The 18335-nt window shown below is 48.2% G+C and overlaps 1 protein-coding gene across 3 annotated transcripts in view; it reads left to right on the plus strand.

The window, feature by feature from the left end:
* Window positions 1-18335, plus strand: part of Zdhhc14 (zDHHC palmitoyltransferase 14) — a 260775-nt gene that overhangs the window by 147362 nt on the left and 95078 nt on the right. For all 3 annotated transcript variants that reach the window (XM_006978060.4, XM_042262366.2, XM_015996765.3), the window contains exon 2: window positions 6178-6338. In XM_006978060.4, the coding sequence (XP_006978122.1) occupies window positions 6178-6338 (161 nt within the window). The remainder of the gene's footprint in view (window positions 1-6177; window positions 6339-18335) is intronic.

The raw sequence follows: 18335 nt of genomic DNA on the forward strand, positions 1-18335 counted from the left end.
GGGGACAGGGTCCCTTATCATATGCCAGCCTTGCTGTCCTGTGAGCTTCAGGGATGGGATTCCTTCTGTCTCTACCACCTGTCTCACCTGAGGATCACTGGAATTACAGATATGTGCTACTGCTATATTTTATTTGGGGAGATCCAACCTCAGGTCCTCACATACAGGCGCTGTCTCCCCAGCCTCTGGCTATGTACTTTATCACAAAAATCCTCTGATTTCATGGTCTCAGATAACATGGCACTCGAGAGATGGTTTCAGTTTTCATATATAAGCATCAACACACACACACACACACACACACACACACACACACACACATTTCCCTGAATGTTTATTAAGATTGCTAATAGGACTAAAAAAGTACCTTATAATACTTTGGCAATGCTACACTCTTCTACCTGTTCCTGATGGCCTTTCTTTCCCCACAGCGTACTCAGTGACACTTTGTACACAGGTATTTAATCATTGTATCAGAGTCAGACAGTGCATGCTGCTGTACATGACAGGAGGGCCACGCTGTGAAGGCATCTCATTGTTTTTAGCATTTGTTTTGTCTGGTGCCAAATTAGCTAATTTCTTTTATGTTCCAAAAAAACGCATGCTTTCCGAGTCTCATTCCCCTCCTCCCATCACTTTCCAGTTGAGCTTTATGAAGACGAAGCTGTCCATCTCCTGTTTTCTGTGCTGCCCCTGGGCTCTATGTAGGTCACAATTCCGGAGACAGAAATAGGACTCCATTTGGTGTTTGTGTCTCTGGCAGCTGCATCATCATCTTGTATGAAATCCAGACCCTCGGGGGTGGAGTCTTCGCATCACAGATGGTGCTCAGTGCCGGAGCTCAGGGTGCTGTTGCTCAGAATGTGAAGGGGCTGTTTGTTTCCAAGGTGGTCTGGGCTTGGACTGAGAATCTCTGCTGCTCATAGCTCTTTAGCTGTTGAACCAATGCTGCCAGTTGCTGCAGGTTGGCAAGCTGCCCACCCATCTCCTTCCTCCTGACAGTATACATCCACAGGCAGAGTCTCCATACCGCTTGTCGTTACCAGGACTATAGATGCTCTCAGCTTCTTCTGAACTTCAGTTGGAAGTTGTCCCTCCACCATAGATGCCATTGTGTAGAAGCACAAATCCTGCAGCACTGATAAAGAAGATATGGGGACACCCCGAGAGAATTTAGCACTGTCCTTGGTCACACAGAGGCTGGAGAATGAGGACAGCCATCACCAAGCACTCACTATTTCATAAAGCTGTACTGACTTAAAGACCTCATCTCCAAGAGCTTCAGAGCAGGGAAGATCTCAAAGAGCCCGGCAAATGCTTACAGAATGTGTATGTGACACACAGTAGCAGTTCAGTGAGCTGTGGAGTAGTCTCCCCTTATCAACCCTGAGGAAGCCACACAGAAGGGAAACTCCTCAGCTTCCACATGAAAGAAAGGACTTACAGGCTTCAGCAAACTGGAGGTCATGGAATAGTTGCAGTAAGAATAATTACATATATCCATTTTTTACTCAAATCCACCTATAAATATTTATTCCGTTTTATCTCCCTATGCCATACTTTTTCTAAACTATTTGAAAACGGCTCAGATCTTTGTACTTTGTTCCTATATTCTGCAATGTGCATTTCCTAAGAGCAGGGACCTCTCCCATCACCGATGCATGCTGCCAACGTCAGTGAGTTTCTCACTTCGGTTGAATTTAACATGGATGGTTTATTTCCGGTGGCCACACACTGGCACATTTTCAAGGTGTCACACAATGGAGGTTGCTTTTTAAAAGGCAATAAGAGAAACAAAGCCAACATCTGCATGGTATGACACAAACTTTTAATGAGCTCCAAGATCAGAGTCTCTATCTTATTACTCCTAGCTGAGGTGACAGTTCGAGGTCTGGACTTGAAATGGTTGAATTTAGGTGCCTTATGGACATGCTAACCATGCCCAGTGTGGTGGCAGGTTTTGACTGCTGACTTGCCACAATGTATTGGGAAGAGGGACTCAAGGAGACATTGTCTAGATTAAGTTGACCGAGAGTATGTCTGTTGCCTATGAGGGATTTATTAGTTGGATTAATTGAAGTGGGAAGACCCACCATAAATGTGGTCATATTTCCTATCAGCATCTTATATTAATTCATCACTGTCTGCTCTTAGTTATGAATGTAACATGACTAATTGTTTCAAGTTCCTGCCACCTGCATGTATGTCCTCACCATGATTGCCTGCAACGTGTAATTGTGAGCCAAATAAACCCTTTCTCCTTTAGGTTGCTAAAAAACCGAGACAACCACCCCCCAAAGGTATCATCCACCATACCCTCTCACACATGTGGACCCTTTACAGATGTTCTGGGGTCTGAGTTTGATACAGTACTGAGATTTTGGTGGTGGTTTTGTATTAAGTATCTAATGGGGAAACAGTCATTTCTGATGAGGCTTCTCAATCATCTTCGTGTCTCAAGTTGAAATATAAACTCTATGCTAGACCCTGGAACCCAGGCCCAGACAATGGAAGGCCATTTCAGTAGATCTGCATACCAGAGTATGAAGTGAGGGGCACTCTCTGCGGGCTCAGGGTTATAAAAGAACCAAGATGGCTTGGTTGTGGAGTCCCTAGTTTCTTAAGTATTTAACTTGAAGCTTTCCAGCACTTACTATCACAAAACCAAACGTTTTGGAGAAGGTGGAGGCCTGCTAAAGAGTGTTAATTGTGTCAATTTTTGCTGCAAGCCTCTGGAGAGAAGCACAGATGCCCTTCACACCCAGCAGTACCCACTGAAGTGAAGAGGCATTTCTGTGACGTGTGACTATTCTTCCAAAGGGGTGTGCCGGTCAAGTTCATGAAGCTATTACAGAATGCTCAAGACTGAGTGATTTGCAAAGAGCATAGATTCATTTCTGACAGTTCTGGAGGCCGGGAAACCCAAGATCAGGGGGCCTCCTTCTAGTAAGTGCTACATCTCCCCATGGCAGAAGGGAAGAGGCAAGATAAAGGGCATTCAGAAGAGGGCTGTCTTAGTTGGGGTTTCTGTTGTTGCGAAGAGACACCACGACCATAGCAACTCTTATAAGGAAAACATTTAATTGTTACAGTTCAGAGGTTTAGTCCATTTTCATCATGGCAGGAAGCAAGGCAGCATGCAGGCAGACGTGGTGCTGGAGAAGGAGCTGAGAGTTCTTACATTTTGACATACTGGGAATAGGAAGTAGTCTGAGACACTGGGCAGAACTTGAGCATAGATGAGATCTCAAAGCCCACCTTCACAGTGACACACTTCCTCCAGTAAGGCCACACCTACTCCACCATAGTCACACCTCCCATTAGTGCCCCTCCCTTTGGGGGACCATTATATTCCACACCACTACAAGGGCTGAACTCAATTTTACAGCAAACACACTCTTAAAGTACTGAACATCTGCTGGAAACATCAGTCAGTTGGCAAGAGCAGGGTCCTTGGGGCTTAGTTGTTTCTTAAAGTCTCCAAGTCTTGGGACAGTCACTTTGAAGATTAAGAACTTTGGGGTACAGTCACCCACAGGAGGTTCTGAGGTCAATGTTTCTTACATTTTTTTTAACTAAGCAAAGTCCTCTGCATCTTCATACTCTCCATGCCAAACCCACTTTCTGTGAGAGTTTCTGGAGTTGGTGCAGGAAGAACAATGATCTATTGTTTCACTTTGTTTTGTTTTGTTTTTTTCTAATCCTGTGAAGAAATATCACAACTGTCAGCCCAGCTGGAGTTCCCTCTACATCAAATTATTTTGTGGGGTGATTTTGCTTTACTCTGTTTCTGCAACAGAGTTGGTAGGAGTAGCTATACAGAGGTACTGGAAATGCTCTGGGTGTCATGTCTAGTCAGGTGACTTTCCTAGAAACAAATCCACATGGCCAGCAGGGAATCAGTTCCCCTACAACTCATATCTGGGACCATGCCGCCACCTTCTTAAAGTCATGGGGAGTCTCTGGGCTTCTTCACGGCAGAAAATTCTGAAAGGCCTCGGCTCCTTTAGCAAAGTGGTTCCTGTCATGTGGCCCTTGACAACTCCTAGCAGTATCCCCTGCTAGGGCATCCCACCAGAGACTGTACAAAGTGGGGTGCTAGTACACAGATGGGAGCCACACCCCCATCCACCTCCCATGTCTGAGCAGCGCTCACCTCCTTCATGTCTGGCTTCCGTTCTTTTCTTGAACAGCCAGGACTGCTGCTTTTGAGGACAAGCTAGGAGTTCCTCTACCCCAACCCACACCCCAGACACTGTGACCCTGGGGTGCCATGGTTCTTCCACACCCATGACACCACTTAATGTGGCCACAAGAGACTAAGGACAGCCATGGCAGACCTCATCCTTCACTGAGTGACAGGCTAACTCTTCCCTCTACCTCCCATCACCTCTGTGGTGCCAAGACACCATGGCAGCAGGGCCGAGAGCCCAACGCTCGGACCTACCCAGCCCCACCACACCCGACTGTGAGGCCAGGGGTCAGGTGCCAGGTCCCAGCACAAACTGTAGTCAGCCAAAGTCACTCCTGGACTCACACAGTCCCCACAGCACCTGCCCCTCTGCCCACCCACAGTCAACAGGATTTTGTAGCATTAAGGGCAGCTAGTGGTAAACATCTGTTGTTCCAGCTACTTGGCAAGCTGAAACAGGAGGATGACTTGAGTCCAGGGTGTGAAGTCCGGATTGGGGAACCAAGAAAGACTCTCTCTCTCTTTCTTTCTCTCTCTCTCTCTCTCTCTCTCTCTCTCTCTCTCTCTCTCTCCCTCTCCCTCTCCCTCTCCCTCTCCCTCTCCCTCTCCCTCTCCCTCTCCCTCTCCCTCTCCCTCTCCCTCTCCCTCTCCCTCTCCCTCTCTCTTTTTGGTTTTTCGAGGGTTTCTCTGTGTAACTTCGCGCCTTTCCTGGAACTCACTCTGTAGCCCAGGCTGGCCTTGAACTCACAGAGATCCACCTGGCTCTGCCTCCCGAGTGCTGGGATTAAAGGCGTGCGCCACCAACGCCTGGCAGAAAGACCCCCATCTCTTAAAAGCAAACAAAACAAAAATAACAACAGCTGGCCTACACTCGTGAATTGATTCTCCAGGTGCTTTCTGGGAAAGCATGGGGTCGGTGTGGCTCAGCCCGTGATTCCCCTCCCCTGCTCTTCAGAAACTCCAGCTGCAAGCTCATTTCTATGGCGTGTCACCCTCTTTTGGACAAACTGCCCCCACAATATTGACAAATGACCCCTTGGTGTTTGCAAGCGAACGTTACGCTGACAGAAAGTTCCCGAGTGATTTGACCCAGGTGGGTCGGATTGAGTTGTCCCTAAACTGACACCATCATCTGCGGTTCCAGAGATGTGTGGGGGCTTTAGACCGACAAGTGTTTACAATGCAAAGGGATCGTGTGTATTTATTCAAGCTACAGACATTCTAGATCGATTGTACAAGCAGGATTGTTTCCATTCTGCTGGCATCGCTCTTGTGGAGTGTGGACTGTCTTGGTCAGCAGAATGTGGGGGTTGTCACAGAGAGCACTGCAGACCACCCCAGATATAAACTTGTTGTTCTTATTGTTGTTTTTGGTTTTTCTGTATATAGCCCTGGCTCTCCTGGATCTTGCTCTATAGACCAGGCTGGCCTCGAACTCACAGAGATCTGCCTGCCTCTGCCTTTCCCAGTGCTGGAATTAAAGGTATGCATGACTACCACCCAGCCTAAATTTTCTTTTTTAAAATTTAAATTGATGTCTTGTGTGGGTATATGTATATGTGAGCATGGGTATGCACATGCCGCATCTCACAGGTGGAGGCTGGAGGACAACCTGGGATTTTGTCCCTTGCTGCCCACCTTATCTGAGATGAAGACCTTTTTACTAGTTCAGGATGGAATATGCCAGGTTAGCTGGCTACTGAGCTTCTGGGAAGACTTGTGTCTCAGTCTCCCATCTCTCCCTAAGATTTCTGGGATTACAAACATGTGCTACTTTATGGATTCTGGGGATCCAAGCTCAGGTTCTCACAGTTGCTGGGCAAGTGCCTCCCACGGAGCCACATTTCCCAGCCCAGAGGGATTTTAATAGAAATCAGTCTCACTCAGCGAAGTGATGATGTTGCTTCTTGGAAGGTCGGAACTGTGACTGCGGATCCTAACACTGTAATCCCTTTCTTCTTTCTCTCTCGGCAATCTGCTGGCAGCTGTCCATACCTCGCGGTGAACATCACCCCCGCCATCCCTGTGGTCGGTGGCATCCTGTTCTTCTTTGTGATGGGGACTCTGCTTCGGACCAGCTTCAGTGATCCGGGAGTCCTCCCTCGAGCCACTCCTGATGAAGCCGCTGATCTGGAAAGGCAAATAGGTAACGCTGAAGCTCTGCTTTTAGCCTGTGGTCACTCCCCACCAGTGCCGGCTCCAAAGTGGGGGACAGGCGGGGGTGTTCGTGCAGAGGGCAGGGCGCTGGCTGGCATGAAGAGTGACCGGGAAGGAAGGAGGCCGTAAGAGATGACCCGAGTAGAAGGTTGGGATGAGAAGTGGTCGAGGTAAGACTGGGGGCGCTGCAGAGCTGAGGCAGGGGCTGTGGCAGCATGCAAGAAGGCCCTCCAGGGAGCAAGGTTTCCACACGGTTCTTTGAAACTCAAGCATCGGATTCTGCTCTGGTCCAGAACCCCAGTAGTTGAAACTGTTTCTCTTGTTCTCTGGGGTCATGGCGGCTTCCCTAATTTCCATAATAAAAGCTAAGTATATTAGTTACTCTTCTCATTGTTGCAACAAAACATCAGGCAAAGGGATTTAAAGAAAGATGGGTTTGTATTGGTTCACTGTTGGAGGGTGCATCCCTCCTGGTAGGGAAATCATGGTGGAGGAGCCCAAGGCAACTGGTCATATTGTATCTACTGCTATCAGGAAACAGAGACATGAATACTGGGGTCCAACCCACTTTCCCCTATTGGTTCAGTCCTAATCCCCAGCCCACAGAACAGCACCACACAGTGGTAAGGTGGCTCTATCCACCACAATTAATCTATCTACTCAAGAAGCTGCCTTGTTAGACCAGTGATTCTCAACCTGTGGGTCACGACCCCCTTGGGGTCAAATGACCCTTTCACAGGGGTTGCCTAAGACCATTGGGGAACACAGCTATTTACAGTACGATTCATAACAGTAGCAAAATTACAGTTGTGAAGTAGCAATGAAAATAATTTTATGGTTGGGGGTCACCACCACACAGGGAACTGTATTAAAGGTGGCAGCGTTAGGAAGGCTGAGAACCACTGTCACAGACAGTCCCAGAGGCTTGTCTTCCGGCTGGTTCTAGGTCCTGTTAAGTTGATGATCAATATTAAGCCACCATGCAAGGCAAAGTTACATCTTAGACTGCCTTATTTATCCAGCCTAGGGTCTGGGGTTTCTTTCCTTACACACCACAGCGATACGGACCAGGGGTGTATGCTGCAATGCACAGCTTTGTTGTCCTTAGAAATTAAAGCCTGAAGCTAGAATTCACGGCATCCTAATGTCTATCACAGCACCCTTTCAAAGTCTGAACCTTTTCTTGAGAGTAAATGCTCTCAATGCTGTGTCTCGTGGCTGTGTGGCTTTGCTGGGGCACACGGATAAATCTGGTTACGATGGCAGTCGGCCTGTGTTGACTCAAAGTGATCATATAGAATAGGCCTGGAAAAGCCACCCAGCAGGGATTTCTCCCCTGGTACCCTCCGCAGCCTCCGCTCAAGCTGCAGAGATGCCCCTTTGCCATGGCACAGCCAGGTACAGGTGAGGCCAGGGCTGGAAATGCTCTTACATTCCCCGAGGACAAAGCAGGGCTGTGTCCTTCTCCCAGCCTTTGCTCCTTCCTTCATCCCGGCCACGTGGAAGAGGGCAGTCTTCGCTGCTGGGAGACCGTGGTGTCAGCGGTGGTTCTGCAACCAACTTGTTTTCTGAGGTTGAGAAGGAGAGAGAAAGAAGTGGCGGAGGGAAGAGCATCTCTTCTCCAGCCGCTGTGTCTTGGGACACGCTGCAAGCCTTCTATGTTACAGGACTTCAGTCATTTTCAAGGATGGTAGTGACAGTCACGGAGGTTTTCTCACGTCTAAGTAACTCTGCGAAGATAAAGTTATTCTTGCTCTCTTTTACAAACAAGGAGAGTGTACCCCCCAAAGAGGGGCTTCAATAAGAGGAAGTCCAGAGCTGGAGCCCTTGCCCCTCCCATTCCTTGTATCCCCAAGAAGAGGAAAAGCTAGGGCCAATGCTCTTTAGGAGAAGGCTGGATTTGTAGTCTGGGCCATTTCAATCAGTGTGCATCCGGAAAATCTTCTGCCTCATGGAAACCCACAGAAGGTGAGACAGCGTGTGCTGTGACCCTCTGGGCCACTGCAGGAGCCTCTGCCAGAGCAGCGGTATGAGGGCTGGGTGTCCTGCCTCCCTTGCATGTCTGGGGTGCATCGGGGGGTGCTATTGGATTCCTCTGCTATACATGCAGATTCCCAGAGGCACAGTGTGTTGAGGCTTAAGTATCTTTTAAAATGAACTGTGCCCCATGAGACTCTAGGAGAGATAGATTGAGGGATGGATCAGCCCAAACAAGACTTGATTTCTTGTGGAGGGAAGAAAACCAATTGAAACAGAACAAAAAAAGAAAAAGAAAAATGTCAGAAATGGTCATTGGAATCCAGCAGGTCGGGAGCCGCTATTTCCAAAAGACTCGGAGAGGTTGGGTAAAGTCTGGGCATCTGTGGCATTCTTGCCACATGCTTCTGTCCCCAGCCCCAGTGCTGAAGGTAGAGGTGAGGAAATCCTACCAGGACCTGGCGAACAAGGAACACCACCATTTCCCTCAGAGGGATGGCCTCGATTCCAAGTGAAACACTAAAAATATCAATGACCAAGTGTTTATCTTAAACTATAAAGGCAGAGCAAACTAAACTCAAGGCAAACAGCGACAGGGGAGTTCGTAAAGTTTGGAGAGGAAACCAATGGATAGAACAGAGGAAAATGCAGGGGGAAAATCAATGAGGCTAGAAGTTAGTCTCTGAAAAGATCAACAACATCGGCACAGCTTTTCCTTAATGATGGGAGAGACAGACAGACAGACAGACCGAGAGGAATCGTTAAAATCAATAGCAGGCTGACTTCCAAAGATCATCTGTGGAGAGCTGGGGAGGACATGAAAAAGAGGCTCAACCCCTTCTGTCGTTAGGGGGATGTGAATCAAAACCACATGAAGAGCCCACAGCCCCCACCCCCAGGGTGACTCTGAAAACAAAAAAACAAACAAAAAAAAAATGACCAATCATGGCAAATGTTAACAAGGACGTGGAAAACCTGAAATGCTTACTCACTGCTGATGGCAATGGGAAATGGGATATCTGTTTTGAAAAACAGCGCTTCAAAATTCTTGAAAAGGCTAAACACAGTTAACCACATGACCCAGCAACTCCACTCTTAAGTATATAGCCAAGAAAAATAAAAGTATCCATTTCCTCATACCGACTTGCTGTACCTGGTGATCAAAACCTGAGCAGAACTCACAGGTCCATCAGTGGGTGAGTTGATGACTATCGTGTTGTAAAGTCTCACAACAGAATCCTATTACCAATTTTAAAAAGCCATGTATTACCCGTCCATTACGTGGATGAACCAGGAACATGATGCTAAGCAAAAGAAGCCACACGCACAAGACTACATATTGTGGGACTCAGTATATTTCCTAAGGGCTAAAGGACAAATCTTGAGAAACAGAAAGGAGAAGCAGTGAAATCCTGGGACACAGGTAAGACTGCAGGTTAATTACACCTGAAGTGAGGTGGAGGGCTGATGTGACAAAAAAAAAAAAAAAAATGAGGTTACTTAGCTAATGGTGACGGCTGTACAATGCAATCAATGCACTAAGAATTATTGGGTTGTACACTTCAATGGGTCACCATTGTAGTTTGTAAATTATAGTTCAATAATGTGATTTTTTTTTTTTTTAAAGGGGAGGAAGTGAGGGAAAGAGAAGAGAGTATGGAGGGGTAGAAGAAACTGCTGGGATGTGGGTTTGTACTTCGGCTCACCTGTTCTCGGGCTACATAACTTTTAGCTGGATGGCACACTTTCTCAGCTTGTTCCTCCGTGTTTTGTCTACACAGTAGGGGCAATGGCGTGGGCCTTGTGAGATATTTGCCAGGGCCCTGGCACTCAGTAAATGATGTTATATTTACCTGTTGTTTTTTAAGTTCTCCTCTTTTCCCGGCCAGTTGTATCTTTACCTTCTGCAAACATGAGTTCTCACAAAGGCTATCCAAAATGCCAAGGGGATTAAAGGCAGAGCTGGGCCCTGTACCTCCCCAGGCTTGGCGGGGGTGGGGGTGCGGGGGTGGGGGGTGGGTTCAGGCACATGGTTTCCTTCCTCATGGCTGTGATTCTTGCTCAGGACTCCTGTATACTCTTGGCTTTGGAAAATAAGATTATGTTTTTGATGAAATCTTAATATTTATTTTGTGCTATCTGGCTGGAGAAAGAACATGAAAATTTAGGTTTCAAAACTTTATTATTGTTATTAATTCTAATTACCTGCTTAGAGTACTGCTGTGCGTAGAAAAGCCTGCCACATGAGTAGTTTATTGAAGGTTTGCCGAGGATTTGAATAGCCACCCCCCACCCCCCCACCCCACCCTCACCCTCACCCCCAGGCTTCTGCAGAGGCATGGGTATCTAAGAGTGCTCAGGCTTCAGAGCCTGTTCAGGGGCTCTTAATTCCTTCTTCATAAAAATGTTCCCAATAACTTAGGTTGCAAAACAAAGGCATTAAGGAGCAGCAGGGGGTCCAGGGAAGGTCATGTAAAGGTCATTTTCAGACTTCCCTGGAAACCCCACAGCTTTAGGTCATCCAAGAGCAATCTGATGCCAAGTGACTCATTTGGGATTAGAAAACAAACAATCCGCAGCTGACACACTGTCCTACAAACCTCAGGGCTGAAGTGATTTCAACTAGGGACAGGCCTTCCTGTGGTGGAAATAGAGGACCACACAGACCCAGCTCTGCCCTACACTCCCTGGAGATATCTCTGCCCACCCTCTCCATGGTCCCACAGATGCCAAGACCAGGAGCATCCTTGCAGACAGTAGGAGACAGACAGGCCCTGCGAATCTGGCCTGTTGACTCCCAAAGCAAGATGAAGAAATTCTTCCAAAGGCACAGCCACCCAAGTATTAAGTGTGAGGTCAACCCGTTGCTGAAAGGCGGTGGGATCAGAGCTAAGGAAGCTGGTGGGCTTTAATACATTCACAGGGCTGGGGACATAGCTCAATGGGAGGGTGTTTACCTAGGGTAGGATGTTCTGGGTATGAGGAGAAGATGGAAGGGGGTGATCCACTGAGGGGATCCACTCTGTACCTCTCACTGCCTCCCTGGGCCACCTGTATTCACATACCCAAGTCTAGTCTCCATCTCCACTTCTCTCCCTCTGCCATTTTTCTTTTTCCTCCTTCCAAATCTCCTCCCTCGTTTGACCAGCCCATCCATCAAGTTTTATTTCTATAGGTGAATGTGTTAGGAAGTCCAGCACCACCCTAAAGCGGGAAGCTCCAGCAGGCCAGCAGCCCAGCTCCATACCCTCCTGGGTGAGCTACCCCCGTGATTTTCCCAGGGCCATTGAAAGGGCTGGCCACAAGTTTGGCTTGGTGGAATTGTTCTCCAGTGACATTGTTAGTCTGTGTTTAAGAACAGAAACATTTCCTCTGGAATTTAGGGACACCAATGGATTTTGCTAAAGAAATTAATTTATGGTCTAGGGATGTACCCAACGACAAGATGCTCTCTATCATCTACAAGACTTTGGATTCAATCCCCAGCACCCGGGCAGGATGTTTCTGGGAGCACTGTTTGCCAATTCAAGACGTTAGCCAATTTTCTCTATTACCATTGAGCTGTTTCTAATGTTTTCCATTTTCATTTTTATTACTTCGACTAAAGTTCTTTTATTGTAGTAATGTCTTTTCTGCATAAAATTTGAAACTAAGTTTTTATGAAGGCTCTTTAATACTATGAAATACCCATCGTAAATCTCCTTTCAGAATTACTTCTTTTTTTTTAAGTGTGCGTGCGTGCGTGTGCGTGTGTGTGTGTGTGTGTGCGTGCGTGCGTGCGTGTGTGTGTGTGTGTGTGTGTGTGTGTGTGTGTGTAGCTCAGAGGATATCTCCCTCCTTATTTTTTGAATCAAGGTCTCTCACTGAAGCCAAAGTTCACTTTCCCTGTACCAGAGTTGCAGACATGCACCTCCGCGTGCATTGTGTGGACCGTGCGCCGCCCTGACTGGCCTTCTCTGCCCCGCCCCGCCCCGCCCCGCCCCGCCCCGTCCCACCCCGCCCCGCCCCCTAGTTTTTGGTTTGTTTGGTTTTAGGAAGTCGGTTTACTAGCACAGTGCTGGCCAAATACTTTTGTAATGACCGACCCGTGTGTGTGTCTCCCGAGAGTAGAAGCCCTCACTCAGCCCGTGTCTGTCAGCTCTATGACTGTGCTGAGCTTTTTACACAGGTGTTGGGGATCTGAACTCAAGGCCTCAGGTTTGTATGGCAGGTACTTGACCCACTGAGCCATAACCCCAGCCCCAGAACGGCTGTTTCGACAGAGACAAACTTTATCGGTGACTTCATTTTTGATCACGTGACTTAGGGGTGCTTTGGCGCTCTTTCAGCCACTGTTAGTTTCCCATGGGGCTGCTTGGATCTGTTGATAATATCTGCCGAAAAAAAAAATGGCCTAAAATATGCTCGCTTCGTTTACGTATTTATTTATTTGCTTAATAACTGCTACATTGGCTGTGATTGATCTGCGATGAAATCCTCCACACCATATGCTGGCGCTCTGTGTACTACATACCAGTTATTTTTGTTAGCGAGACACAAATTGGTAGCTCCACATGGCAGAGGTCATGGGTAGCTATTTTGATGATCTTTCACCAATTCTTAGAAAGCAACTTTTTTCTTTTTTTTTGCTATCCCCTCAGGTCTTACCTTTCTAGTGACCTCCCAAGTCCCCACAATTCATCTTTCCTGTAGTTCCTGTCTACAGTTATCATTTCAGCATCCCCTAAACGTTTGACAGGTCCCAGAGCTCTGTCCAGAGTCTGTGAGGTTCCTTCTCCCTTCCTGATTCTCTCTGCCCAGTTCTTGCCAGGGCCCCCTGGATACCAGCTAGAGAGCTCTTGGATGGTCTCTTCTATGCACCAGCTCAAGCATTTATCTGGGCCCAGCAATTAGAACATTCTTTGTGCTCGTCCTGTGTCTTTGTGCAGTTGGCTTGCTAACCCTGACGAACAGGCAAGACGATGTTCTTGTACCTTTTTGATTGGATGCTTCTCTTGGGTAGCCTTCAAGCTGGGTTTTCCCACATAGCCTCTCAGCTCATGCAGCACCCTCCCCTCTCATGCCCAGATGACAGTAACGTCCCTACTTTATGTGTGAGGACAAGAAAGTGACTTGAGCTGTGAGGCCAGTGCAGGTCCATAAGACGTCACTCCCTACACTCTTAGCTGCTTTCAAATCCTGCCTCCATCTTGAACCCAAGGAGCCAGGGCTTAAATGGGACATTTCTGGGTTTGTTCAAGCAGGTAGGACTTTCCTTCCCCTGAACTGAATTCTCTCTCCCCACAGACTGGCAGCATCACCCAGCTTTCCTGTCTCCTGAGCCACAATTCGGTCATAGGTTCTGGGGCATCTTGGGGCTCCTAAGGCCCTGTGCTGAGTGGGCAGAGAATGGAGTGCTAAAGGGAGACTAGACAACCCTGTCGCCCTCTGGGAGCTGCCTAAGGATCCTGGCTGTGTTGTGTGGTGGGGACGTCCCTGCGGGGTACATGTTTGTATGGAGCTTAAGCCACACATAGCCAGGGAGTTCATCATATCGGAAATAATTTCTGGGAGAGACAAAAGCTTTGGAGGGAAACAGCACACTGGACAGAAGAGAGGGGAAAACTGAACTCACTGTTTTTTGGGGGAAATTCTAGAATGATCTAGTGTGTACAGATGCCAGGGAAGGATAGGCAGCCAGTCTCCCACATGAATGTAGGGTGGAGTCTCAGAGTGTCAAAATGCTTGATCGTCTCTCAGTAAATCCCAGCCGAGGAGAACTGGGAACCAGATGTCACAGCTCAATATTATGGTATTTGGGGTAAATGCCACAAGATTTTCAGAGTCTAGTTCTAGAGAAAAGAAGGAGCTAGGATTTTGTTTTACCATAGATTTGGAAGGCTGTGTGGTTTCCACCCAGGGCATGTGTGGAAGGAAGCCTGCCTCATTTCCTCTTCTTCCCATGGGACAGAGGCAAAGCTGGACTTGAACTCCGAGTCTGGTGCAGGCGTGTCTGCTTATTCCGAAGGCTGTTCTGTGTAGTGAGTGCGCAGAGTGGAGACTTCTCCGGCTTGCTGCAGAAAACCATCTGGCCACTCATCTCTTTAATGCATCCTTGTTATGCAACCATCTTCTCCATCCTCCAGACAACTTCCTGTGTCAGAAGACAAGTTGTCTTTCCCTCCAGGCATGAGACAAGAGACAAGAGGTCACTCTTGTTCTCACACCGAGCTGAGCTGAAAAGTCCAAACCCCTCAGTCTACACAGATATTCCAGTTGTCACAGAGTCCCCATCCAGGATCAATATCTGTCGCTCCCCTCCACTTCTGTCCCCCTCCGTTTTCCCCTCCCTCCTCTGCTCCCTCCTCTCCTCCATCCTCTGCTGTGAGACTGGGCATTGAACCTAGGTCCTCACACATGCTAGCCAAATGCTCAAACACTGAGCTACATCCTTAGGTCTTTCTACTTTCTTGAGACATAGTCTCAACAGAGTTACTCGGGCTGGCTTTGAACTCACTCTGTAGTCTAGGCTGGCCTTGTACTTTCCATCTTCCTTCCTGAGCCTCCTTAGTAAGTAAGATTACAAGTCTGGACCACCAATCCTTGATCTGAATCTCTCTCTCTCTCAATAGAGGCTGAGATTTCACTGGCACACAGGCACCTCTGTATAGATGGTGTTTTTTAGGGTAAGTTGATGAACTGCTCTGTAAAAGCAATATTAGTTCATACTGGATGAGGGGAGGCTCTCTTTGTCTTAATCCAAATTCACATCTTGACAGGTAATGTGAAGTCGGCCCAGTGTGGTCCCTCAGCAATGCTGACAGGCTTTGCTGAGCAACAGAAGTGTGCTATAAACCTAACCCGTTCTCATCCACAGAGCCAGGAAATGGGGAAAGAATAATACAATAGTCAGGGTGGGGAATGCGTGCTCGTGGAATAGAGGGAGCCATGATGTAAGCCGAGAAAGATGACCACATATGTGGTGTGGAAGGGACAGAGGGGACCACACGTGGCTCAAGAGCATGGTCAGTCGGCAAGCGGTCTGGAGTATGCCAGTGGGAGTCCAAGGCCCACCCGCCAGCCTGGGGCACTAGGAAGGCTGAGGAGTCCAGAGTTCCCTGTGGTGACAGTTCTTTCTGTGCCTGTCCCCTCCCATCAGGGGTTCTAGTCTGAGTTGTAGAACACTCCCACTGTCGTGGATGTCCCATGTCCCGTCCTGGACAGCTCTTTCAGTGTGTGAATGAGTCAGTTGAGCCTCCTGCTCACAGAGGACCCCATGCACCAAAGCTGGCACCAAAGCTAAATGTTGCATTCCTCTCCGTTGACTCCCTTGCCTCAGAAACAAACTAGCACTCACTACTATACACAGTGGGGTGGAGGGTAGGGCGAGCATCATCCGAGTCAGCCAGGAGCTATGAGACTGCAGTCTCAGGCCCGACCCACTTCTCAGGCAGAATCTGCATGAAGTTTACCAAGGTGGCCAGTGAGTCATTGGAACTCTGGGAAACACAACCCTCCAATTGCCCCTATCCACCTTCCTTTGCATCTGTCAGAATCTTCTCCTCCATCTAAAACCTCAGGACAGAGTGTTTTCAGGAGTCCAGCTAACGCCAGTGAGAATTTGGCCCTGATGAACCTCCCTGCCTGCAGTGCTGGGAAACAGCCGCATGTTCTCTATCCTTGAGATGGCTCGGTTGGAAAAGTGCCGGCCACGCAAGCGCGAGGGCCTGAGTTCGGATCCCCAGCACCCGCCTAAGGAGCTGGGTACTGCAGCAATGCAAGCCTATAACACCAGCACTGCGCAGAGAGGGAGGCAGGGCAGGCAGATCCCTGATGCTCATTGGCTAGCCTGTCTAGCCAATCAGTGAAGGCTAGGTTCAGTGAGAGACCCTAACTAAAAAGAAAGTGGAGAACAATTGAGGCAGGCGCCCACCATGAACTCTGGCCTTCATCTGTACACCTTGTGCACAGCCACATGAACACTTACATACATCTTACACGCATAATCACAGTAACACTTGCCTTGTCTTTGGTTAGTGCTGTATGGATCCCCAAGTCTGTTTATTTTTATTAGCAAAATGCTTGATCCTGAGCAGGAGATCTGTAGACAAATTGACTGTTCCTGAATCCTACTCTGTAACTTTGAGAAGTGTGTTGATTTCCTTGAGCCTCGATTTCGTTGTCTGCTAGGTAGACCTACTAAGTGCAAAGACCCACTCTGGCACAATTGTTCTAAAGTCAACCCTATCTCCTTGGCTTAACTGAAAATCTGGAACCGACACACTTCATGTCACTCAGCCTTTCAGCTGCTCACACACAGAGAACTCTGTCTTCTGCTCATTTTAAAATGCAGAGCTGCATGCACATGTAAATCCATGTAAATCATGTAAATCCAACAAATAAACAAATAAGGTTCTGTAAAAGAGGTGAGATATTTAAATGACTCACTAGATATTACTGTCGTTAGTTTTTTAACCAGCATGGTTGAGAGGAAAAGGCAAGGTAGGAAAAACAATAGCCTTTCTGGGTGGAGGACCGAGTCAGTCAGGGAGGCTTTCTTGGGAAGCCAAAGATAAGATTTACCGAGAAATCAGCAGGGCAGCATGGTGGGCAAAGATGCCCTGGAACAATGCTGTGATTGCTGGTGCGCAGGAGTGAGGAGAGAGATGAGGCTTGGCTCTTCAGGGCGCAACGCCCTTCGGAAACCTGGTCAGCAGAGCGAGCAGGCTCTTTGTGCTGGAAAGCAAGGCTTTTCCGTCCCACATGCAGAAGTATTGTGCCTGGCAGCTTGGGAATAAAATAGGAAGTCACGGCATCTGTGAGGACAGAGGGAGTGGATCAAGGCAAGTGGGTGTGAAGATGACGTGGCGTGTGTGTGCATGTGTGTGTGCGTGCGTGTGTGCGTGCGTACATCTGTCTGCCTGTCTGTTTGAAGAAGGTAGGTTCAGCATGGTAGAAAGAAGTACTAAACACTTGTCACAGAGAAACCGAGGCATCGACCAGAGAAGCCTGGGGTCCTAACAAACAGGGAGCTGCCCCCCTCCCCCATGCAGTGTCTCCTAATGAGCACCCATGGCTTTGTGGATGGAGAGGTGGGCCCCGACTTAACCAGGCAAAATGCTCACCTCTCCCTGATGTTTCTGTTATCATCCAAGCAAACACCTCAGGGCATTGTTGAAACTCTGAGGCCAGCTTCACTCAAAATAAGGAGAGGAAAGAGAGACTCGGTGTGGTTTGCAGCGGGGAGGAGACTTCGGGGCTTCATTCCACTCACACTGAAGAAAAGTGGCAATTCCTGTCTGAGGAGCAGAGTTGGAGTCATCAGGTAGGAAAAAAAGATCGAGGTAGAGGGGGCATCCTGACTAACCCAGCCTGTCAGGACGCTAGCGCCAGTCAGGCCAGCTGTTAGGACCTAGTTGAGAAGAGCATTGAAAAGAGCTGGCTACGGTTTGGACAAGGATCCTCATCCCCACCCACAGATGCCCTTATGCCGCTCAAGTGCTCACATACTCCGGAGTCACTCCTTACCAACAACTCTAAATCCGTGAGGTGTTGTCTGTGGGGTCCACATCAGTTCTGCCCTCACCAAATCTCTGCCACACTCATTAAACTCTAAACTGAACCAATGCTCCACTCACTTCCCCAGGGACCTCTGTCCTCTCTTCTCTGGAGTCGTGTCCTGGAGAGGAGGGCTGATGCCCCTTAGGTGGGGTCCTGACAGCTTACAGATGAACTCCACTTTGGATAGATGAGTTCTGGGCTTAAGCATTGTCTCCTGAGCACGTGAGTGCTAGTGTCCAATGTATGATCCGCAGCTGGATGTGAGCACCCTGGGAATCACTTCGTCCCACACTCAGAGGCAAGAGGCTACCCAGAGAGGGGACAGTGGGGCTCAAAGTGATGGGATCTGGGAATACAATGAGCCATCCTACAAGGGCTAAGGAAAAAGATTCCTCAGTTTTCTTTTCTCCAGACTTATCTTCCAAAGCACCAATGAAAGGCTTTGAGCTCACATAGACCAACATAAGGG

The sequence above is a fragment of the Peromyscus maniculatus genome, chromosome 16 (genome assembly GCF_049852395.1).
Source record: "Peromyscus maniculatus bairdii isolate BWxNUB_F1_BW_parent chromosome 16, HU_Pman_BW_mat_3.1, whole genome shotgun sequence".
Taxonomy (NCBI): domain Eukaryota; kingdom Metazoa; phylum Chordata; class Mammalia; order Rodentia; family Cricetidae; genus Peromyscus; species Peromyscus maniculatus.